This window comes from Leptonotus elevatus, chromosome 6, assembly GCF_054856555.1.
Source record: "Leptonotus elevatus isolate MCC_2025b chromosome 6, RoL_Lele_1.0, whole genome shotgun sequence".
NCBI classification, from domain to species: domain Eukaryota; kingdom Metazoa; phylum Chordata; class Actinopteri; order Syngnathiformes; family Syngnathidae; genus Leptonotus; species Leptonotus elevatus.
Window position 1 is genome coordinate 17,594,499 of NC_141244.1, and position 25,736 is coordinate 17,620,234.

Consider the following 25,736-nt stretch of genomic DNA (forward strand, 5'->3'; position numbering starts at 1 on the left):
GCTTTAGTCACCCTACAACCCCGCCCACTCTAGTTAGCCACATCCCATACAAAGAAAAAGGACTTCCCAAAAAGTCTTCGCACAACTTTCCTTGTCACTTTACTCATTTACTGTGCTGGGTAAGCTGGACGTAGCGCATCACATATCGGTAATGGGCTCTTCACTTGGTTCCAAGAAAATCTTCCAGTTTTTTCGAGTGTTCGCTCTGGAAAGGCTTCTCTTCAAGCTGAGAGGATAGTTGTTACTTGGGCCCAAATAACCTGTCGATGACACTCAAGGCGCACCAGGACGAACACCCATCTGGCGGACAGGGAGCTTGCTTTGAACGCAGCAAGTGCAGGTCAACATTGTAAAGTCCGGGTCATATAAAACAAGAAAGTAAGAACATTTGGTTTCAACGCGTTGCAACTGTGCGTAATGCGTGCGTAAACTTGGTGCCACTAAAAATAAGTCAAGTTGTCGAGGCGCGATTTGGCATTAGTTTGGCAATCATGGCAAAATGGTTCAGAGACTTCCCCATCAACCTGAAGAACGGTAACGAACGAGCCCGCTCGGCCTCCGAATCAGGCCCCCAAACACGACACAAACCTTCGTTCTCCCGCGACAGCCTGAAGGGAACCCCGCGTAAAGATAACGGAGTGGCTGCTTTGCTGGCAGGGAGAAATAGGAAGAATTCGGCCACGGAGTTGGGCCGTAACCACAACGCCGGTTCTGCAGGTGGAACCGTGTGGGAAACTCTGGCGCCTGGGAAAAATAGGAAGAGCTCCTCCAAGGTGGAGGCGCCCGAGGAGAAGGCTCAGGCGAGGACCACCAGCCTGGCTCAGGCTTACATCAGCAGGATGATCAAAGTGGACAAGCAGGACAAGACCCCCAAACTGAACGGGAAAAGTGAGCAGATAAAAACAGACAATGACAGTGGACGCTCTGACATCAAAACAACAGTGAGTACATTTCATTTCAAGTTTGGACATTTTAACTTGTTGGATTCAGAATTTCAGACTTATGTATTGATGTCAATCCAGGGGACACACCCAAAAGTCAAACAAGTTAAAATTTCAACATACTTTATTTAGCATATCAGCAAATTTCATAAGAGTTCCATCCATATATATATATATATTAGGGGTGTGCCCAAAAAAATAAAAAAATCCTAAGAATCGCGATTCTCATTTAGTACGATTCAGAATTGATTTTAAATGTCCCAAAAATCGATTTTATTTAATTTTATTTTGTCTTCCCTTTGCACGCGGTCTGATACACTGTTGTAGCCACATTAGAGAGTAGAAGGAAAAAGTCACAATCAAGTTATTCCAATAAAAGTTTTTTTGCAGCGTGGAGCCGTTCTTTTGAGTGATAAAAGTGCTGCGAGTAGCGCACTAATTAGCATTAGCGAGTCAGACTGGAGTAGATCATTACGATTCCTTGAACATCTTTAAATTGAAGCAAAAATCATTGTCAATCAAATAATTTAAAATTAAAAATCGCTCCTAATCGAAAATCGATTCTGAATCGAATCGTGCACCCAAAAATCGGAATCGAATTGAATCGTGAGACATTCAAAGATTCCCACCCCTAATATATATATATATATATAGCAATTTCACCTCTTTAAATATTTTTTAAATCATTACCTGTAAGTTTTTATGATAGCGGCAGTTCTTGACCACACACATGATTTACATTACAGTGTTTCCTATGAGAAATTTTGAAATCAGAACCAGTTGATTGTGTTCCACATTGGAGCTTCCATTGCATTCCCGTTCCCATGGTGAGCTCTGTATCCAATTTCCATCCTCAGCAAAGGAAAACAATGTAGTGAACCCTTCATTGTGTCACATCAAATAATACTCTGACCTCTTTGCGCCCTTATTTCCGTTTGTCCCTCTTGTCAGACAATCGCGGACTCCCCCACCACCAACCCACACAAACAAGTCAGTGCTTATCTTATCTGCATCTTGTCTTTGTGTTTCCCAGCTGATTATCCTCGAGGACTACGCGGATCCTTTCGATGCGGAGAAAACCAAAGAACAGAGGGAGGCGGAGCGCGCTGGAGTGAATGATGGTTACATGGAGCCTTATGACGCCCAGGTGATCATCACAGGTAAGGTCGAATGGTCACATCTTCCACTTCTGGTTCTTTTTGTTTGTAAAACCGTCATGGAGAGCCAACTGTATTCAAATAACTACTTAATCCACGAGGGGAAGCTGCAAAGTACACGGGTGGACACAAACATGGACAACATGTCATTTTTTAACATGTTGGGAGGAAGCAGGTAGACCTGGAAAATACCCAGCAGCCACGATTCAAACTCGCAAAACAGAGCTAACCGCTAGCTTACTGTGAAGGGTCAAGTCACCAAACACCGAAAATGTCCCAAAAGTCTAATTTTGTATTTGGACCAAAAAATGTTCAGCACCGAAACAATATGTTGTGATAATGCAAAAAATACACATGGCCGCCACACACTGGACTGGATAAAGGGGGCATTAGCCTCATGTCACTAGCATCGGCTAGCCCGAGCGCTACTAGCCTTAAATAGTCATACCAGCGGCAGCGGGACCACAAAATGGCGGCAAAGAAAGACATTGCATTGCCTCTATTTTAGTGATATTAGTACATATTTATTGCCAGGGAGAAATGTGTTTATATAAATACGCTAAATATGAAATAATCATGACAACTTCTCATATTACTCATTGTGGCTATTTCACCCATTGGTCAGGATGTGTGTAAACAGAGGACCCCCTGGGGAGGGCAAAGGCCACAGAAAGGTGAAAACAATGAATGTAATCTGATACAAAAATACAATTAAGTGCTTTTGAGACCTGGCCAGATGCAGAAGTGTTCAAACAAACCCAAGTAAGAGTTTTCAAAGTGTTAAACTATGAATCTGAAGTGAGCTCGACAGATAAAAATGATCATAATAAATTCTTCAGAAATCGAAAAGGATATGAAAAGCAGAATATTGTAGTTTAAATGTGTACATTTTTAAATATCAGTTATTTATAGTTGAGTAGAACAATAATAATATTGTATAATAATAACAAAAACATTGAAAATACAAGAAATATGCACATTTGAATGTAAGGAGTTAAAAAAAAAAAAACGAGCACATACTACATGATATAATATGGTCAAGTGCCAGCAAAGTATTGACTATAGAAGGGGCTAATAGCTTTTTAGAATCTAATACAGTATCTTTTAAAATGTGCCAAGTATAAGCGTAATTAACAATTCCTTTTATTAGGTGTGCTGATATTGAATTAGCTTTTATGCATACTTGGATTCAATCCACTTGGCATCAGCGTGAAATGTTTTTTAAATTTTTTTTAAAGAAAGTTGGTGCCAAACGGGAGCTCCAGCTTGCATACATGCCGACTTCCATCCCCTTTGGCGGTTGCTATGGCAACAGTGTTGCGAAGGGACAATGGGTGCAGCTTCCTCTTCCAACTTCCTGTCTCCTGCCTCTGTTTCCTTTACCCCATTCTCTTGATATGGGAAGCTGCCCCCACCGCGCACATACATACACTTAACGTGTTAACAGAATGTAACAATCCCTTCAGCCCACCCCAAAACACCCCCCCCCCCCCCCCCCCAACCCCATGACTTCCCAGCAGTCAGGAAGTAGGCTGCTCGGCCATCCAATCCGCGGCAGCGCTGACCTTTTCTTCCTGTACCTCCATTGTTTGCTCTCACAATAGTGCAGACACACAGGCTACCTGTCGGCCTGCACAGAAACAGAAACACAAGTCACATTCCGACTTGTGACAGGTCGCAGGATGCCGTAGATCTTTTTATCTCTGTCACCAGCACAAAGAGCCCCCCGGACTGTGTTTGTTCACGCGGAATCACTTTGGACGTGTTTGTTTGGAAGGTGTAGCCATAAATCTCTTGACCGAAATATTCTCACGTCTCACTTGGAAGTTGAAGAGGAGTTTTACCTCTCAGACTGGCAATGTCACCGAGCATATGTGTCTTTCCATTTGCTGAGTTGTTTTTTGCTTATATCTTTTAAGTTGAGGGACAATACAAAAGACACTTATTGTTGACAACCTTGTTGTGGAATGGAATTATCAATATCATTTTAAATCATTCACGGCTATAGATGTAAAAAATTCATTTGAACTATTTCTATTAGTTTCACTTTTTTTTTTCACTTTTGTTAACAAGTGTATGAAAACCTATTAAAAAAATGTATTGTACGTTTAGAACATATAAAATTTGTGATTAATCTTGAGTCAACTATTGAAGTCATGCCATTAATTACAATAAAAAAACGTAATCGTCTGACGGCCCTAATTTTTTTATTATAATTTTTGGGGTTTGATTACTTAATTATTTAAACTCAAGATTAATCACAAATTTTATATCCGTTCTATATGTACAATAATTTTTTTTCCTAGGTTGTCATACTCTTGTTTTTTAGATTTTTTTTAGAAGTTTTATTTATTATACTTTGGGATTTTTTTTAAGCAAATGAATTGCGAAGGTTAAAAGTATTTTTTAAATTCTTCTTATTATTTTAACTTTTGGAAATGGGAAGTTGCCAATTTTATATCTAGCATGCATAATGTATGTTTTCTCATAGTATGACTCTTTAATAAATGTGTTTTTATTATTTTATTTAATATTTTTGCAAAAAAAACAAAAACAAATCTTTTTTTGTTTTTTTTCCTCTTTGAAATGTCGTTTTGTGGTCTTTTTCTTGACAGCATTCTCTTCTACCAGGGGTGTGTTCAGTGTACATCCACTGTATTTGTGACATCATCGCGATGACAGCCAAGGCGAAGTCTAAACACCTTGTGATGTTTTTACAGAGGTTCGCCGCCGGGGCTCCAAGGACCTCCTCAAAGTGTGCGTGCTGCTTGACCGAGGCCAGGCGGCGGGGAAGGGAGAGGAGGGCAGGCCCCCGCCGCCCAACATCTACGACACGCCGTACGAAGGCAGACTGGAGGGCGACAGCGAGGGCGTGTGGATCCCCGTCACGCGGCCGGAGTCCGACATCCGTCCGGCCGCCGAGTACGAGCTGCCCTGGGAGTGGAGGAAGGAGGACATTGTTCGAGCGCTGTCAGGTAGGCGACCACGCTGGTGACCAGGCTCGCGGAAGGAAAGGTGTCATAGTCTTTATTTGTACAGTCATGTCACGACCGTACTATCATGACTATCTGTTTGCGTTACGCAGGAAGCTCGGCAATCCTGTTGAACGACTCTCTGCATGTGTGTTGACTTTGCTGATGGAGTTTTATTGCTATTGTGCTTCCTGCAGCTCAGTTTGAGGCAGTGGATTGTTCTGCTAAAGAGATTGGTCGCCAACAGCCGCAGCAGACTTTGAGGCAGAAGAACTGGACGCACAAAACTCTGGTGTCCACCTCTTCATCCTCCTCCTCCTCCTCGCCCTCCTTCCCCTCGTCGCCCATTCTCAAGCTTTCCCCGATAACAAATTCGACGCCGTCGTTCCCCACCCTGAGACTCTCGCCCTCCTCCAGCCCCAACAAACCTTCCTCTCCTACCTCGCCCAACGCCCCACTGGATGGGGAGGCGGCCAAAGTGGACCCAGGCCTACCACTGGACAAGCAGAGGTGAGGAAGGACACAAAATGTATATTTTGTGGAGGAATAAGCTGTCAGCATATTGAGTTTCACCAGCTTAATACAACAATGACATCATATGCTCCAAATGTGGTAACATTTTGAATCCACCAAAAATATGCCTTATCAAATCGATTAATCTTCTTGGTTTTTTTGTGACCCTCATTTCTCGGGTCAATATCCAAAATATTGACCAATAACCGATAAATCGGACGATAAATGAAATTGATATAAAGAGGAATATACTGTACATGAAAACAAATCCTTACAATGCACAAAATATGATTCAAGACGAGGAAGAACACAACAAAATAAAAAAATAATGAACTTCAATTAGTAATAATGTCAAAAACTGTATACTGTCGTCGTCTTATGTTAGATCATGTTGGTCATGGGAATTGACAGTTGTGCCTCTTTGTCGCACAATAATATTTTACACAACTCTAAATATATATTAGTACTCTTTAATATTGTACTTCATTCAATATAATTAAATACAATATAAACATTTAAACAGTGTGCATATTGAGTAATTTATTTTGGTTCTTTCTGGTATGTGTAACTCGGCCACTTGTGGGCAGTATAATACGGTCAAACAAACGAAGAAGAGTTTCACAACGACTGTAAGTAAACTTCAGCAATATTAGTCGTGTTTGGCACACGTTAAATAATATATACACGTGGGGTGGGAATCTTTGAATGTCTCACGATTCGATTCCGATTTTTGGGTGTGCAATTCGATTCAGAATCAATTTTCGATTTTGAAACGATTTTTGATTCAAAATGATTTGATTGACAATGATTTTTGCTTCAATTTATAGATGTTCAAGGAATCGTAATGATCTACTCCAATCTGACTCGCTAATGCTAATTAGTGCTCTTTTATCACTGAAAAGAACGTCTCCACGCTGCAAAAAAACAACGTTTATTGGAATAACTTGATCGTGACTTTTTCCTTCTACTCTCTACTCCAATAAAGGCACTCATAAACAAAAGGAAGACAGTATAAAATAATTTAAATAAAATCGATTTTGGGACATTTAAAATCGATTCTGAATCGTACTAAATGAGAATCACGATTTTTATGAGAATCGATTTTTGGGCAGACCCTTAGTGGGTATTGTTATGTCTGTCTACTGTACATTTGTTGCTCCATAATTTGTGTTCAAAATGTCTGTTACTAAAAGTGTTATAATACCGCCACATAGATGCTATTCATTAGCCATCATATGGCGTTTTCCATTATGTGTTAGCATTAAGCTAGGGAGCTTCAAGGCATAGCTATGTGATTGTTTTAAACACAAAACGTGTCAAAGGTTTTTTTCACAAATTGCAGCCTTTGCAATTCGATTAATTGTTCATCGCTACTGCTAAACAGCTGCTTGTTGTGAAGTGAGCTGAGTGCCAGCATACAGTGTTCATATCTCCAATTTTTGCTTGCAAATCAAATGGAAAAAAATTAACAGTCGGTCTCAAGGCATCACTGTATAATGATTATTTATTATATTAACAAAAACACCTTAGACAATTGGGTTCATGCAAATCCCTTCTAAAACACTGCTCTAAGTGGATGTTCCATTGCAGCGCACTAAGTAGAGTGTGTACACTTGATTTAGGTGGGACTTGAAGTGTAAAATGCCTCTCTCCATCTCATTAAGCATGGCCTTTCTATTGAAATGGAACCGCTGGGGTACACGCTCGCGCGCGTTAGCATTTGTTCCTCTCTTGTAGCGGCTGAATGTCATTTTGTTCCCCGCCAAGCGCCATGTTGCCCGTTTGTTTATGTGGCTCTAGCCTGTAGTTGCTGTCAACACCACATTGTGAATTAATAGGCCTCTGTGGTCTTTCTGTGCAGCCATGTATAATTTGTCCGTTTCATCCCTTTGCCGCCTCAAACGGGTCCGTGACACTCTAATGCACCACATGAAGTAGTCTCACCTGCACTCTAAGCATCTTCTTGACACTTGACTTTGTCTCCGTATGTCCCCCCGCGCTGCGTCTCGTCCGCGTCCTGGGCCAAGCTGGTACCATGGCAGCGTGAGCCGGCAGCTTGCTGAGGCTCAGCTGCAGCGCTGCAGGGAAGCCAGCTTCCTGGTGAGAGACAGCGAATCAGGAACCAGCAAATATTCCATCGCTCTCAAGTGAGTGGCTGAATGTGTGTGGGCGTGTCATGCAGCGCTGCGCGCAAGTTCTTTGCTCTCGTTGTTCTTTTCATGATCAGTCAGTGCAATAACGGGGCGAAAACTCATTTCCAAGATGGCCACGGCCATGAAACTTAAGTGTCACCTCCCACAAAAACGTCCCAGGAAGTGAGGTCCGGAGGCTGATGGATGAGTCAGAAAGTGTTACTTATCATCTTTCCTGAAATATTGATAGATTTGATGCTTGTTTGGAATCAACCTGAAGACAACCCCGATTTCTGTAATTACTGCCATATGAATCACCAAGATATAAATGGAGTTAGCCCACTCTTGTTACCAGTGGCTCATTTGATAGTACAACCACCAAATATAATACTGTACAACAGAACGAGAATAGCACTGTCAACAAAAGTAAAAATATGTATTTTTTTTTTAAAAAAAAGGAAAAAAGCAGAGCACTGTTATATATGCGTTTGTCCGTTTGTATGCTTGTCTAGTTCCTGGTTAACATAGAATGACGTAATGTGCCTTTAATGTACAGTTGTCAAATTAATTCTGGACAAAATATTAACTTTTTACTGCTGAAAATGGCTCTATGAGTCAAGTATTCCTTTAATTTTTCATTTTGTTCATTCATATATGTATGTAAAAAAGAAAAAGGAAATTGAAAAAATAATCATGGAGCATTACTTACTTACAAGGCAACTACATATTTTACACATGATAATGTGCAACGGTTAAAATAAAACAAATGGCAACAACATTTGGGGGAAAATTCCAATCACAAAAGTGACAAAACACAGAGATAATGTAAAGATGACAGTACTGCACTGTTTTGCATTCGGGGAAATAGTTTAACTCATTCAGTGCCAATGACGGCTATATACGTCAAAAATCCATTTGAACTAGGCTGGCCAGTGAATGAGTTAATTGGGACACATATGTCAAAAAAAGAAAATTACCGATAATTAAAAAAATGCAGAGTTTCGCTCGCAGGCCAGATGTTGTTTCCCAACAAGACCACCAGTAGTCGCAGTTTTTACATCGCAGCGAGTTGGTTATATGCGTGAGGGCCAATCGGCTAGTGCGCGGCGGGGGAGTCGCCGACTGCCATTTTTTTTGTCCGGTCCACTGTGCGACAGGCTCAAGGCATTCATGTGCGAGTAAAACGAGCACTTGCCGAGTCTCGTTTGCAGAGTAAATCTACCTATAAGCACAGACCCGACCTAACCTGAAAGCTGAGCCATTACGTGTGCGTGTGTGCGTTCATGCGACCCGCTGCACATTTGTTATACGCTGCTCATTCATTTGAGAGTCCACATCATTAACCCCATTTTACACATCCACTCAACCTTCGCTCGTGCACATCATCAGTTAGCCGGGGATAGATAACAGCAAGTGATTCCAATTCCCATATCCAGGTCTGGGTTATATTTCACGACTACGGCTGGCCCGTATTTCACTTTCAGCTGACAACATTGCCTTCTTGTCGTTTGTCAGGACCAGTCAGAGCTGCGTGCACATCATCGTGGCGCAAACGAAGAGCAACAAGGGCCCGGGATACACTCTGGATCAGAGTAGCTGCGTCTTCGCCAGCATCCCCGAGCTGGTGCATCACTACCGCACGCACAGACTTCCCTTCACTGGGGCCGAGCACATGACCCTGCAGCACGCCGTGCAAAGGTCGCATTTGTAACGCGCGGGATACGCGTGCCGAAAGATGTGCTGCTGGGGAATGTCCTGTGTACCTTTTTATTTGAGAGGGGTGGACTGATGTATATGAATGTTTTGAAAAAGGGAAGGGCAATTTGATGACAAATTAGTCAGGAGAAACTTTTACAGTTTTAGTGCACCTCCCATGCTCCTTTTGGTCTATTTAGTGTTTCATTACGTCAGTGTTTCACGTTCAAGTTTGAGCCATATTTCATTAGAAAAAAAATATCATGGCATACCACCCAAAAAAAGTAAAAAAAATTAATAAAAAATAGAATATACAGGTAATACGACGGAATATTAGGGCCACTTATAAATATATATATATTTTAGAGAGAGGGGTAATATTACGAATTAAAAATGTATGTATAAGCCTTTGTGCTGTTTTATATAGCTGTAAAAAAAAAATCTTATCAACTAAATGTACAATACTGTATGCATATCTATGCACGTATAAGTGCAGCTGTTTGTGTGTAAGTTTGTTTGTTTGTTTTCTTTTGTAAGAGGGTAGGGACTCGATAGGTGTTTTACTTCTTCCTGATTCCTTTTGAACATGTAAGCTGCGCTTAATCATGATTATGTATGTTAAAGAAAACTTATTTTAAATATTTTTATTTTAGTTGCAGTATTTCTGTTGCTGGTTTATATGTTCAGTAAACAAACAAACAAACAAATATAATATGATATAATATAGTATAATATAATATTCTGAGAAAAAACTCACAAATTTATAAGAAAATAAACGTTTTTTTTAGAGAGAGGGGTAATATTACGAATATAATATAATTAATATATTCCAAGAAAAAACTCAAAAATTTACAAGGAAAAAAAATTCCAATATTTGCGACATTATAAAGTGGCAAACTAGTGAGTTTCTCCATCGTGAGCATTTTGCACACTTGGGAATTGTGACTTGGCACAAACACCCGAGTAGGCTACTTGTATTTCTCGCAAGTTAATGTGTTTTTTTTCTTACAAAAACCTGCGAGTTTATTTCTTGTAATTATTATTTTTTTTCGCGCAAATTTCCCACTTTATAATGTCACAAATATTCACTTTTTTTCACGCAAATTTTTCACTTTATAATGTTGCAAATATTCAAGGGTTTTTTTCCGTAAATTTGTGATTTTTTTCTTGGAATATTTCCCCCTTTATAAATAAATATATATATTTATATGTGGCCTATCGTAGGTTAATTATGTACCTTGTACCTCTTTGTGTAAACAACAATGACTAACAGAGGGAACCAGAATGGGAAGCCTGGCGGTTCGCTAGTTAGTGCCCCAAGTTTCTTCTAAACACATCACCTTTTCTAACGATATCTGCATAAGCTAAAACATTGCCATGTTACCAACGGCCATATCACAACTTAAAGCTGCAAATTTTACAGTTGGCATTACTAAGATGCTTTAACACAGAGGTGCTGACACGATCAAGCGCAATGCCAGACAATTAGGCTGGCTTTGTAAGATCAATGCAAGTGATTGGAGTATAGCCATCCGTCTATCCGCGGCTGTCAGTCAGCGTATTGATCCATCCTGAAAATGAGGCTCATTTGCCAGCCAATCTGTTTGTCAAGAGAAATAGTTTTAGTAGTGATTAGATGCCTTGGAAGGAGGCTAATGCAGGTGGGAGGGGTGGGCGGGTGGGGGCAAGGGTACGGTGCTTATAATGTTGCGAGTCAGCAGAATTGCCAAAGAATGCTGAGCTGTGCAAATAAATGCGGGACTATGATATGAATATTTGGCATTTTGGTGATGAAAAAGCGCCTCCTGCACTTTCTATTAGTTTCCGTTTTTAAAGTGCTCTGAGGGCCATACTAAATTTATGAAGACATGTTTATTGTTATATATTTTGGGCATTTCTGGATTAAATGTTTTGGAGCTTTTATGAGTTTTTTTTATTTTTATGGCGGACCAGTTTACATGCTTTCACATGCCATCTCCGCCTTTAACGATGTATGCACGACGTGACTGAGAATTTTATCAGCCCCCCATCATGATGAATGCTGTATATTCTTTTTGTAAGCATGTATCCAGTAAATAAAATGGCATTTGTTGACACTGTGTTATTAATAGACAAGCAAAGCAAAGGGGGGAAAAATTGAAAATCACTAAACTGTGTGTGTAATCAATTACAGTTACACACATCCTGTAATGCAGGAGGGGACATAATTCAAATTCAAGATTACCTCTCACACACACTACTGAAATGCTCTTAGACACTGATTAAAAAAAAAATTCATATACACTACTGAGACGCTGTTATACACTACCAATTTTTTCCTACTGCTGATTTTTTTTTTTTTTCACACACAGACGACTGAAAAGCTCTCATACACACCACTTATTTTCTTGCACTCATACACACTACTTAAATGTCACATGCACTGCTGTAAATCTTTACTCATACAATACTGCAACACTCACATTGTTCTGAAAACACATTCATATTAATGAAATGCTCTCATACATACTACTGAATTTTCTTACGCTCGAATCGCTCATAGATATACTGCTTAAATGCTCTCAAACATAGGACTGAAACACTAATTTACACTACTGAAATGTTACGCAAAAAAACCAATAGTTATGTGAGAATTTTAGTATTGTGTTTCACACATGTACAGGTATCTGAAAAATATTTCCGTTTCAGTAGTGTATGAGCCCAAAAATCAGTAATGTGTGAGAGCAAGCGGTTTAATAGCATGTGAGAGTGTTTCACTCGTGTTTGTGAGCAGAAAATTCAGTTGTAACTGTGAGAGCATTTCAGAAGTGTGAATGAGTGTAACGCAATAGTGTGTTCAAATGTTTCACTTGATAATGTGAGGGTAAACAATTTTAGTATATGAGAGTGTTTCAGTAGAATGTACTTATGAGAGAAATGTTGTCATGAGCAAGACAGAAAAACAGTATTGTGAGAGCATTTCAGTAGTGTTGTCATGAACGTTTCACTTTGTGTTAAGCACAGATTGTTTCAGTAGTGTGTGAGCCAAAAATATTTTCAGTAGTGTATGAGAGCATTTCAGTAGCATGAATGACAGCGTTTCAGGAGCTTGTATTACAATGCTTCAGTAATGCCTATCAGTGAAAACAATTTCAGTAGTGCGCATGAGAGCATTTCAGTAGTGCATGTGAGAGGTAATACAATAGTAATGGCAACGTATCTCACAGTAATAACCATAAACATGCACACGTGTAATACAAGCATGAAAGCATATTCGCACCATTTAAAACCCTCCCTGCGTTCATGTCAACACAACGCGTGCATCCATCTGTGTGTGTGCAGAAAAGAGAGAGAGGGATTACCAGGTTGCCATGGCGATTAGTGAGAGCGAGGTAGGGCCATCTCTTCAGGGAAGGGAGGAGAGAGACAGACTGCGATATATAAAAGCAGCTATGAATAACCGTGACTTCAGTGGCGATGCGCTTGGCAACGGCGACGTGGCATGCCATGTCAGAGCGCAGCCAGGAACCAGTCCGACTTGACGATTGGAGTCGAGCGCCTCTAATTTGAGGTCAAAGACGAGCAAATATATGTCAGGTGTTCGCCGTGCTTTGCTCTCAGGTTGGCAGACGCTAATCTCGGCCGCCGTTCTTACGCTGCCCCTTGGGCGGGTCTCGAATATTACACAACAACAGACACCACGGAGCATCACCTCTCCGCCCATCTGTGTAATGCGTTGTGGTCAGCCCGCCTAATTAAAAGCCACGAAGTAGGTCACAGCAAACGAGAGGCCCCCCGCGGGAGTAGGCCGTAACATTTAGTACGCCGGCCTCAATCCAGTGAGTGTGCACAGTGTGTGTGCTCAGATTGTATTTGTTGCTAGCGTCATCTGCATCAGTAACTGTTTCGGATTGGTCTAAATTTGCAAAGTTCAAATACAGGACTGAGCTGAGATCTGAATCATGAGCTTCAGATCTGAAGTAGACGTCCTAATTAGTTGGCCACTGTGATTGTGTATTTGGTCATTTAAAGACTGTAAAGCAAAATCGGTGGTGGAAAGTGGGGGTGCTGACCAATTTCCAAAAAAGAACAAAACGTTTCCAAATATGACTAAATACTACTAATTTAATATGACTAAATATTACTGTGTGGCCCAGTACAAAATGGCCATCTCGAAAACTTCTCAAGGATAGGCCAGCGCCAATTGTAGTAGTGTACTGGAATGACCCAGATTCACAGAAATACAAAATGTGTTTAATCTAAGGCAATATGGCATGACACCTTCTTGTGACTGCCTCCAAGTCAGCTCTAAAAGAGGAAGTCAACTCAAAGAAATTCTTTACAATATGTTTTATACATGCAGCCACATACAGTATTCTAATATTACATTAGTGGTTTATGAATTAAACAGCAAAATCCATGCGATTTTAACCATCTCAGCGGGCGGCCATTTTACCATTTGCTGTCGATTTAAAAAGACATCACACTATCTGAGCCGTGATCGGTCGTGACTTGAGCCCTGAGCAACTGTGATGTAATTTTCAATCCACAGCAAATGTCAAAATGGCCACCTCTTGAGATGGGTAAACAACGGGTGAATTTTACTGGAACACAACATTAATCAGAATACTGTGTTTAAATCTTTAAGAAAAAACAATTCAAAAAAATCAACATTATGTTGCATTAATTTTTGTTTGTGGCATTTCAAACATATTTATTTAACCTTTATCGAGATAACCTTTATTGAGAACGGATTTTAATTTGCAATTTCAACCTGGTAACAGAAAAAGAAAGAAAGAAGAAGCAAAGACAATACACAACCTGTACAGTGCAATATAGTTACATTAGTTACATAATACATACATTACATAATGGTGAATAAAGGTTCTAAATAGGATCTGTTCCAGTCATATGGGGCAGAAAATTGACAAATAGTGGGAATGAATGCAACGTGCGGGTGGTTGTATGCAGGGTGAGCAGAGAAGTTTGGTCTTGGCAATGAGTAATTTATAGATAACAGACAAAGGATTTTGTCTTCATGAGTGAGAAAGAGGATAGAGGATTTCCACTTTACCAAAGTGGAAACGTTCTCTCGGCTGCTTCTTATTTTTGCGCTACTTTTTGCTCATGCAAACCTTCGCTAAAACCGGACCTTCGTATGAATTCTGTCCAGTCAAGCCACAATAATCATGAATCCACTCAGTATAATGGTTGCTGATTACTTTCATAGACTGAACAATTCGATTGACACAAGCCGTTGCGATGAGCTCGTGCGAGCATGCGGACGGAGTGACAGCGAGGGGAGAAAAAGGGGACAGGGCGGAGGAGTGAGAAGAGGGAGGGAGCTGGAGGGGGAAGACAAGCACTCGTGGGGGTCCCAGCTTTTAAATAATTCAGCGAGAGACTCACAGCAGCACTCAGTGCAGAGGAGGAGCACTGTCAGGTCAGCTCATTCACCGCACAGGAGAGGGCAAGAGGGAAGGAAGTGTGGATAAAGATAGCACGAGAGGGGAAGACATTACTGCGAAAGCGTGGCCGTGCATGCGCATTTGCATCCTCGTGTGCGTGCGTGACAGATGTGCGTTGTCTGCACGTGTGCGCTGGACGCTGTGCGTGATGCAAGTAATATAACAGTCAAGGTGAAACAGGTCGCTACCTTCTGTAGATTTTTTTTTTTTTTGCATCACCACAGCAACCGCCGCCTCCTCCCTCACCCTTTCCTTTTTACCCGCACTTTACTTTGTTGTCTTTTTACGCCCATCCATCACTCTCTTTCTGCATGGATCACACTCTGACTCACCACCAAGTTGCTCTGGAAATCACAACCTTATTCAACCTCCTCAGAACGCACATCAATTATTACCTCTGCCAAGGGCAAAAGGGCAAGTGGAAGGGGAATTAATGGACTATATGCCACGGAGGAGGCGGGACTTTTGACTTCCGGGTTTTCACCCATCAACTTTGTTTCCGTTTCCGGTTTGCGACAGGTGCGGCGAATTATTGTGAGAATCAAATTTTTTTTTTTAAAGAATGATCTGACTATTTGACACTGTGGATTTATCAAACCCTTACAAAAACTGCAGTACAGACAACATACCATTATTACCATTATTTAGTTCCATCCTCCCCCCAAAAAATTGTTTTTGCAATATGCTTTTAGTAAGAAAAGTCACACTATAATATTACACTATATTTATAACATACAATTACTTAATTATATAAATTTTCCAGTTCAGTTCAATTGACATTGTGCTGCTCCTTCTGGTGTGAGCACCTTGGCCACCTGGGGGCAGTATAAACTTTCATCAGGCGCCCACAGAGGACCTCACACTTCCTAATCAGTTGTATGACAAAAAAATGACCATTCAAGGATGGCACAATACTGCGAAACAGGAAACCAACATTAAGTGCAACAACTATTTTTTTTACATTTGGTCACGAAAATCAACTCATTTCTAATTCGAAAAAAAGGCCTACTAGACCCCAGTGTAAATACAACTAAGATATGTCTGCCATCTAGTGGTGATTGGTGATATTGCAATTTAAAACTACAGTTGACCTCGGCATGTTTTTCATATAGTAGTTTGGATTAAAAAAAATTCTCTGCGATTCCGTGGAAAGAGTATCTTAAATTGAATGTTTTTTTTTATGAATAAATAAAAATAAAAAAATATATATTTTTTCAGTTAATCAAGGTGCCACCCATGTCACATATGTCCACCAGTTGCCGATCACTGCATTCATTTTAAACGTATACTGTTTGTTTGTTTGTTTTGATGTGGGAGGAAGCTATATCTGCCTAGTGAATAGCCTAATATGCAAAAAAGACTTCCGCTGATTAAGTTGAATTGTTTCAGAAATTCCAACCCAGAATTGTGAGGGCGATGTGCCCACTCACGCACCATGCTGCCTATTTTACACGAAAGGGTCACAATTTCGGACAGGCGTCTATGATGCAATATATAAGTTCGAGAAGCACAACACAGACTTATCAGAATGACGCGGGGTGTACCTAATGTTTTGTCCAGCGTGGCTGCATATTAAACAGTGACTTGCGTGGGGAAGGCGTCGTTAGCCGAGCTGCGGAGAGGAGGGGGGAGGAACCACATCCTCCCCTTCCGCCACTCCTCCGCAGACCACCTCCATCCCTCTCTCCTCCCCACTCGTCGCCGGAGCACGACCCGCGGCTCGGAGCTCACCTGCGGACCCAAGCGAGACGATTTGTACGCGTCCTCTCCCCTTGGTGGCCCCACCATCGTCGGCGCAGGAGCTCACCACCATGACGTCAGGGTACCAGGTAGCCGCTGAAGGGAGGTTTGGGTCGTGAGGAAGAAGAGGAGGTAAGAAGGAGGAAGAGGAGCAATCTCCGCGGTCCTCGTTGAACACCTTTCGGGCTCGGGATGGTGAGGATGAGGATGATGGAGGAAGGCTGGCTGCTGATGTTGCTGCTGGCGTTGCTCGCCATTGCGGGAGGTGAGTAACTCCGTCCATTTATGAATTCCATCTTCCTATCCGTGTTTGTGCGCGGAGTCAGTGTGGAATGTTTGGAAAAAGGGAATGAGAGGAAGAGGAGTCACCATCTTTTTCCACGTAGCGTCACACACTAATGATGTATGGGGCTATAGTACTGTAGTGGGAAAAAACACCATACACGCACAAGCTGTGGCTTTATATTAAATGCACTGTCACTTTAAATGTGGATCAAGTGTCACAGTGCCACAAAAATATCCCATCATTGATTTATTAATGAGGCTTTTCATATACTGACTGAAAATGTTTTGCATACATTTCAAGCAATTTTAGCACATTTTACATAATGTCTAATCTTTCCAAAAAATCTATAAAATTGCCTATTGTTTATATTATTGTTTAGAATGTATTTTTTTTAAAATTTATATTGAAAAGTGTTTAAGGCATTTTTGCTAATTAGTGATATATTTTACAAATATTTTCTAGAGTTTTTCAATACATTTTTAATACATTTAATATAGTTAGCCTATTTGTATTTTTCTCGAAAATATTTACGTGATTTATTTGTTATTAATTCTTTGTAATATTACAGTATAATCATTCATAATATGATAAATATATTTTAAAGTACATTTGCCATTTAGATTTATATTTCATACATTTCATATACATGTATAGTTCAATTAATATGTGATATATTAAAAATATTAAATTTTTTTATATATATATTTGTAAGGTGTTGAACGGAGTTTGGTTTATACTGTTATATATTTAAAATATTTTTAATTTTTTTATTTTGATTCAGAATCGGTTCTTGAGTGCCTTACTTGAATAAATAAAGGTAAACATAAAAATAGTGTCATGTAAAAAAAAAAGGTACAGTTTTAATATATTTGTATTGAATTTGATAGATCCTACTTTATGTATTTTGTAAATAGTTTTCATGCATGTATCTACTTTTTGTTTATAATCAATATGTTGTAATCTTTTTATTTCAGAGGTATAGTTGCACCAAAAAAATGTGCATTGTACACACACGGCGAGAACTAATATAATTAGTGTATAATGTGAAGTTATTTTACCTTTCAAAATAGAACGTGTTATCGCCCTCCCGCACATTCTTCCATTCTCCGTCCCTCATTAACACGGAGGTCTCGGACTTGAGTGGGCAGGTTAATCCGAGGCAAGTTGAGCTAAACAACTTCCTGTCATCAAGGACAAATGCCGCATCACTCAGCAATGCAGGAAATAATCATACAGCAGCATAGGCGTATCTCGCTCATTTTTAGGGGTGCTGAAGAACCCCTAAAGAGAATCCAAGCACCAACAAAATTTTAGAGTTTTTTTTATTGTGTTTTTTTTTTATCAAGCTAAAAAAAAACAGTACTTAGTCGAAATGTGACATTTTAACAAAAATACAACACACACCCTTTTACTTAAGAAATGGATTGATCCACCTGTCCCCTCCCACCTCTACTTTTGAGCATGATCTACATAGAGCTATAACATCCTATCATATGGAATGAAAGTGTAACTTAACTTGCTTTAACCAGGATATGTGCCAAATATCTTTCCTTTCACCACTCAATACCAACACATCACACCATTACCAGGTTGCTTTTTTGCTACATTTACTGTTTAATCATGTTGCTAGGTAGGCGCTAGCTGATTTTTTTTTTTTTCAAGCTAGCAAATGTTCATACTACAGCCCATGTGCTGCTATTAGCTATCCAACTCACACATGTATTAGTACTAAATTGAGTCTTTTATCATTTACATTTTTGTTGTGTATCCTGACAAAAACTTTTCAACCACTTCCCCCAAACCTCTGATCCTAGAATCGCCCCTGTATAGCAGTAAATGCATCCGTGCTTAATGCACTTCTGGAGTACTTACTGTAAGAGGTGTATAGAAGTGATACTCCCTATGTTGTTTCTAATAGAAAGATTTACTGGCAGTGAGTGAAGAAGGCATCACCTTAATTGGCCCTCTGGGAATCGTGTTCAGGGGTTTCACCCATGCTCTATCTGTACTGGGGCACGGCTCTTAATCAACTGATCAATCAGCAGCTTGGCAAGTCCTCCGAGTGACCAATTAATTTGTCATCTTAACAGAAACACTTTGGACAATTCTAACGACAAGAATGGCACTTGACTAAATTGGCTTCATGGATTATGGAGAAAAGGAATTGAAAAAAACGGCACCAACGAGAAAAAGGGAGACTAGGAATGGAATGGATCGGGAAGTTTAAAACACGACGCGCCGGAAGCTGGCGATGACGTCATCTAATTATCAGATTACAGGATGGCGTGTCGCTGTGTGAAAGTGCACCCGCATTATCCCGCTTGGCTGGATCCTGTGGATAAAGGGGGATAAGTCTTCTGTTACGGCTCTGATGCGGCAAGAGGCTTGTACCTGGGGGCTTGCAGTCTGAACTCGTTTGCACGCCAGTCTTGCGCAGACCAATTGTGTCGTCGTGTGAATGCAGGCCTTTGTTGACATATTGTGCTTCTTTAGACAGCATAGCTGAATTTAAGACTCCAAAGCAGACTCGACGCATTAGTAGCGTGCAACAAGTTTGAAGAACAAGGACGGCATGTTACATGTGAAAATACGCGGGCGAAAAGTGCAAACAAAAGCTGAAATTGACATGTCAATGTGAATCATGCTGCGCTAAAAGAGCTGGACAGAGACACGACCGAATCTATCTCGTACACAACATATTAAATATTAAAAAGTAGCAACAACAAAAAAGTGCTTAGAAAGAACAACGTAAGAACTACTAGTAGCAAATGTCAAGAACAGGAAACAAGAAGGGCTCATTTTTCACAGATTAGTCAGAATACAAATCTGTAAGTTTTATTACTTTACCTGTTTGCATGCGATCCAGCAGCAATTGTGTGTAAAATGTCGTTATTTAAAGGTAAATCCCTCCCGTGATGTCCAATGCTAATATTTGTTAGCCAGCTTTTTAATTGACTGCGAGCAATAAGCGGGGGATGTACAGTGCACAAAACCTGAAAGAGAAAGTCAAAGAAAGACAAGAGTAGTATGAAAATAGGATTAGTTTCAGCAAGTTACTGCAGCGTAAACCGGAAATATACCTCAAAGCGGTCTTGTTGGAACTGAAGCTCACGAACGAGATTAAACTCTCCAAGTTCCCGCCAGTGAAGGATTCCCCACTTTCTTCTTCTCAAAATGAGCAAAGCCTTCCTTTTGCAACAACGAACGATTCATCTTGTGGAGGTGGAGGTGATTCTTGTATAAACCAGTGGCAGAAGTCTCTTTTTTTTTTACTTCCTGGTAGGCTGCCACGTCAGCACTTCCAAATGTGGGCATGCTGACAACAACATGGGTGCCTTCCACGCTGCTATGTGACCCTTTCACACTGAGTGAGTGCAGCGTGAAAAGGGGTTAACTCTCCTGGTGAGAACCATCTGCTTATAAACCAAGCTTTCACATTGAGCGTGGACACCTCACCATTGTTTGTATCTTATCTAAAAAAAAATGGTCTCCTCATTTAAATTCATTTCAATTTGTGAAAATTGATTTGATAGACAAGTAAACTGATTCGCGAGTTCGATCAATGAACAAATTCAACTCATAAGTCAAGGTATGACTGTATTATTATGATGTTGCGGTTCAATGCGAGTGCACTGAGAGACGGAACCAAATTGCTCCCAAAATGAAATGTGACTTTAAGCAGCATCTGACAAAGCAGCAGAGCACGCATGACTCATTCCTCCTTTGGGGTGAAAATCTGATTAGCATTCTTATCCTCCCAGACGACAAACATGTGCCAACACATGTTTGGAGGAATACAGCCTCACACACACGTATACTCATCAAAACCTTTAAAAGGCAACACGTGCTTTGAAATAATCAGCCGCTCACGTCCGTTTTTAATAACGACGACGCCGGCGACCTCGCTGGCATGGCGGAGCATCCCGTTGAGCTGAGACGAGGCAAACGGATGGGACGTTTCACGCTCCAACGCACCGGCGCGTCTCGTCAGGGCGAATACATGTGATGAAGGGAGACACGGGGGAAGAATTAAGTCTTTGAATTAACCGCCCCACACGGGCCACGTTTTATTCTGAAGACTTTAGCGTAGCTGAACGCGTACATATGGAGCGGCGGCGGCGTTTGCCGTCTGCGCAAGGACGCTCAAGGGCATTTTCAGCACCTGTTTTACACGCCGTCGTATGGGGATGTCTTACACCCTTCCCTACCTCCCTCTCGCTTTTCCCCGCCGGGCCATGCATAATAAACAGGTCTGTGGTGCGGTGCTGACCTTATGCAAGGGTTACAGCATGATGACGCTCAGATTAAACAGTGGAAACTCCAATGTTGAACGCCTTCAAGCGAGTAGAATTTGCAGTCTGGCATAGCTGTGGAAGGGGGGGGGGGGACACGAACGATCGAGGATGGGGGCGGTCTCCAAGTGCCCACGTCACTTTGAATGGATTATTGAAGTCGGGTTTGACCACTCCCACAGTGGCGCAGTACTCCCTCTTAACGTTCCGCCAGCCTACGCGCATCTACCAGGAGCAAAGTGGCCTGTAACTGAAAATTTTAGGGGCACAAGCAGAAAATTTAGTGGCGACTTGCAAAGTAAATATTCACACTTCCTCTCATTTTAATTTTTTGCCACAGTTATCTTGAAAAAGTTACTTTACTGATTGATTTTAAAAGTAACTCAATTAGATTACAAGTTACTTTACTACACCCTAAAAAACAGTTGGCTCAAAAATAACCCAACTATGGGTCAAAAATGGACCGATCCTCTACTTTGAGTCAAGAAATGGGTCTTTTAATGTAAAACAACTCGTAAATATCGCTAAGATCCTTTACTTGGGGCAAATAAATTGGGTAATTTTGTATAAAACAACCCAGAAAGTTGGGTCAAATTGACCCATAAAGTGGATCAGTCCATTTTTGATCCATAATTGGGTTACGACTCCTGTGGGTGGTGTCTGGGGACCCAGTTACCAATTCCAAATGACTGGGACTAGCCACAATTTACACACGGACATGTACTCAAGATGAAGCGAGGAGTGTGCAGACATAAGTCTGGAATTGATGGATAACGATATGAATCAAGGACTATCATAATCAATGTATATGACTGATGCGTTTCGTAAGAATCGATGGGGACGAAATACTAATAAGCCATGGCTCCTACCCGGCAGCCTATCTTTCGGATGTCAATGTTGCAAATTATGTAATGTGATTGATGTAACCTGTAATAATGTGTCCGAAAAGAAAAAAATTGAATAAAACAAATAAAACAAAACTTTTGACCCAACTGTTTTTAGAGTGATGCTGACAGCCCTGCTCAACAAAAATTACTTTTTTTTTTAACAGTTATGTTTAAGAATAAAGTTTTTGTTAAAAATGAAAGAAAGCATTTAAAAAAAAAAATAACAATTTGCTTAACATAAATACTTGTTTTAATTTAAGTTATAAAAAAATACTTTTGTTACTTTGGCCTAAAAGTTAAGTTGTAATTGCATGTTATCGAGTGTGAAACAGACGTGTGAGACAAGTCAACTGGTGGTTCTACCTCATTAACAAAAGCTTCTCAAAACTGTTCTCAGAAAGTCTATTTCGTTCTTTCTTTCTTTATGTATTTATGTTCGCTGAAGTCCAGTTTTTGCTATTTGAGTGGCGGAGGACTTCCTACTTTAGGAGCAGTTCTCACTTCGCTCACTACACTCTAAAAACAGTTGGGTCAAAAAAACAACAACTATGGGTCAAAAATGGACCCATCCTTTACTTGGGTCAAAAAATTGGGTAATTTGGTATAAAACAACCCAGAAAGTTGGGTCAAATTGACCCATAAAGTGGATTGGTCTATTTTTGATCCATAATTGGGTTTCTTTTGACCCAAGTGTTTTTAGAGTGTAGTGAGCGAAGTGAGAACTGCTGAAATTTTCTTCTAATTTGATGTTTTTGAAGATAGATATCACTTTGTCGCCATCACTGTGTGTACAATGAACCTTAATATTATCTTTAGCCGACACAAATTCAAAAATAGTGACTTTATTTTTCACATCTTTTTTTTGTTGTTTATGTTGCGAGTTCTCAAGATTAGTGTCACGGGTGAGCTGGTACCCATGAAGCTGACTTGGGGTGAGACCACCATGGATTGGTCGTCAGCCAATCATAAGCACATAGAGACAAGCAACCATTCACGCCGATGGACAATTCAGAGCTTCAAAGAACATAACATGTTTTTGGAATGTGGGAGGAGGAAATTCAGAGCGCAGGGAGAACATCCAAACTGACATTTGAACCCTGGACCTCTTCTCTATGAAGCAGATGCGCCATCCACAATTGCAACATTCTGCTTGTTTTTTTCTTGTACACCGCTGCACAGTCCTTTTTGATTTTGAACACAAACAATGCGTTTGTCGCACCGTGACGTCTTCCTCGTTTTTCGTGTGCGTGTGCGTGAGCAACAACAAATGATTTCCCCGTCACCGCTGCAAGTTCTGCTCAGTCAGTCAGACTGTCATCACTGCTCTGCTGCACCACTGATCTCTGCAGCATCTCAACAATCCTCCCCCTATCTCTCCCCCCTCTCTCCCAGTATGTGTGTGTCTGCATTGACTTTCCGTCGCCATCCCTTTTTTGGAGCGACTAACCAACACACTGCAGCGGGATCGCATCCGCACGTGCACAGATGTGTGTAATGAGTGTGTCCGTATGTGTGCGCGAGAGCGTGTGGACGAATGCGCGGCCGTGCTAACCCAGGAGATTAGGAGAGCGCGGCGGAGGGAGAGCAGAGGTTTAATAGAAACTTAAGCGGGCCGCAAGAAGAACCAGATAAGAGAAAGAGTTTTCACTTGGACAACGTGGTTGTTAATTAAGATTTAAGGGGCTTTTATTGTCATGAAACGCACTGACAGGCTTGATGTGAACTTTGAACTCGAGATTGAAGCCATCACAGGAGCAACACTACCATTAGTGACACACCAGAGGGGTAGAAAGCTTTCTAGTAGATGGGGGGGTGGGCTTTGATTGGAAGGGTTCAATTTAGGTGAAAGTGGACCAGGAAGTTTACATTTAAAAGATCCATATCGACGTTTTCGCCAAAAGTAATGTTTTTAAAAAATATTTTCTGGTATGACTGTTTTATAGGAGCGATAAACGCCACAGTGGCCAAAACATTTCTAATTAAAATTAAACTGCATTAATAAACTAACCACCAGAGGGTGCTCGAACTGCAGAAATGGAATTTAACCTCGCCTTTATAACAGATGTCCCGCTTTTAATATCAACGCAGATATTGTGGTACTTTTAATATTGCGGTATCATGATATTGTAGTTATCGTTACATCCCCTGTACTTACAGTACAGCAAAAACTTTGCGTTCAAAACTGGTTTTACAGTGGACCCCCGTTATATGGATTGGGTCTGTACGGGTATAATTGACAGACATTACAAAATAATTACATTTTTTTTTTTTTATTAGCCCAAAAAATTTTGGGAAAAAAATGGCAATAATCCACTCATATGTGTTTTCCATGAAAAACGGGAGTTGCTCCTCAAAAATTAATAAATACATTAATTAATAAATATAGAAAAAAATACATTGGGTGCGATACAATACAAGAATGCAAGGATTTTGTCAAATCCAAAACGACTTTCTGATTCAAATAGTTTTTTTGTTTCACCTTTAGTGTCCACTGTATTTAGAATGTTTTGTTTGTATGTAGCACAGAAAATGTGTTCGCTGTGACGGGTAAAATTCAGATGTCAAATTTCGTGACACGTGTTCATGACTTGAAAGAGGAACGTTCACTTTCAAATATAGAAAGAATTGTTCAAATACAAGCATGACATTTGATAGATTCTTTAAATGCCACTCTTTTAAAAAATACTGTTGGTCACGATAAATTCCAAGATGGCGGCCCCCAAATTCAAGATGTCCGCCCCAAGACCTGTTTTTACATTTTATTTTATTTTATGAAGGTTTAGTGTTAAAACTCACTGCTATTTAGAAGTGTTCATAATTCCCTAAATAAATCTACCAAAAAGTTCATCCTTGGTCTCATCAGACCACGACACATTTTCCCTCATGTGTTTGGGTGATTTCAAGAGTATTTATTTATTGTCTTTGTAAGATTTGGCTTTCATCCTGCCATGCTATATCCCAGACTTGAAGAAGACAGTGAATTGTTGTCACATGTACTTAACAGCCAGTACTTGCCAGAAATTCCTTCAATGTTTTTTGCTTTGTTTTTGTTTTTCTTCTCAAATTTGGAGGCTTGCCTGCAAATAGACCTACAAAACAACCCTTTTTTTTTTTTTTTTTTTTTAGATAGCCAGTATTTGAAGGAATAGAAATGTGCATAAATACAAGAGAGTATTCTTTATCATTTATTTATACATTTTTATTCATCTCTACCTGTGTGCCGCTTCACTCTGCCACGCTATTACACTTGAATTTCCCTTGTGGAGATCAATAGAGAGTTATCTTATCTTCTCCATATGAGCAGTCATCACGTATGTGCACGCTGCAGAGTTTGTTGACGCCACAGACAACGGATCCTCACATCCAGTTAGTGCACAGTGGTTTGGCGTTGTGCGATACGATCAATATTGATATCTCTGCTCTGTTGGCACCACACAGCCAATTGGCCGCTGCCAGTAGTTCAGTGGATGTGCACCGTTATTGATTTATGAATATTAGAGCAAATAATGATCCCCGCCACGGCCAAAAAGCCTCTTTAGGCGAGTACATAGCAGGGAAGGCGACTCTATTTTTATAATCGCCCTCATAAAGAGATGATCACTACAGTCTAATTCTATTTAACTCTCGTATGCCCTCATTTTTTCCACATTTGTGTAGACCTCACAGTAATAATG

At 40.4% G+C, this 25,736-nt stretch overlaps 2 protein-coding genes and 1 long non-coding RNA gene across 7 annotated transcripts in view; 2 read left to right on the forward strand and 1 right to left on the reverse strand.

Annotated features, from left to right (window-relative positions):
• The first annotated feature begins 86 nt into the window (after positions 1-86).
• On the forward strand, positions 87-11,071 carry she (Src homology 2 domain containing E). Of its 2 annotated transcripts, XM_086078384.1 has the most exons (6): positions 87-941; positions 1,975-2,101; positions 4,819-5,073; positions 5,268-5,580; positions 7,611-7,730; positions 9,231-11,071. In XM_086078384.1, exons 1-6 carry the CDS (start codon positions 492-494, stop codon positions 9,424-9,426), a joined length of 1,461 nt encoding a protein of 486 aa, XP_085934510.1. In that variant the 5' UTR covers positions 87-491; the 3' UTR covers positions 9,427-11,071. The 2 variants fall into 2 exon arrangements, with proteins under 2 accessions (XP_085934510.1, XP_085934511.1); XM_086078385.1 differs by lacking the exon at positions 7,611-7,730.
• On the reverse strand, positions 3,608-18,084 carry LOC147172383 (uncharacterized). Of its 4 annotated transcripts, none has more exons than XR_015095369.1 (4): positions 17,942-18,084; positions 16,402-16,897; positions 7,528-7,680; positions 3,608-3,728 (listed from the first exon to the last, which is right to left on the reverse strand). It is a non-coding gene; the product is annotated as an uncharacterized LOC147172383 (long non-coding RNA). The 4 variants fall into 4 exon arrangements; XR_015095370.1 differs by lacking the exon at positions 17,942-18,084 and having other exon boundaries at positions 16,402-16,588; positions 16,665-17,003; XR_015095368.1 differs by lacking the exon at positions 17,942-18,084 and having other exon boundaries at positions 16,589-17,003.
• The window catches only part of chrnb2 (cholinergic receptor, nicotinic, beta 2), a 29,817-nt gene continuing 20,542 nt past the window's right edge, over positions 16,462-25,736 (forward strand). The window contains exon 1 of the mRNA XM_086078383.1: positions 16,462-16,862. Coding sequence (XP_085934509.1) covers positions 16,790-16,862 — 73 coding nt within the window. The 5' untranslated portion in view covers positions 16,462-16,789. The remainder of the gene's footprint in view (positions 16,863-25,736) is intronic.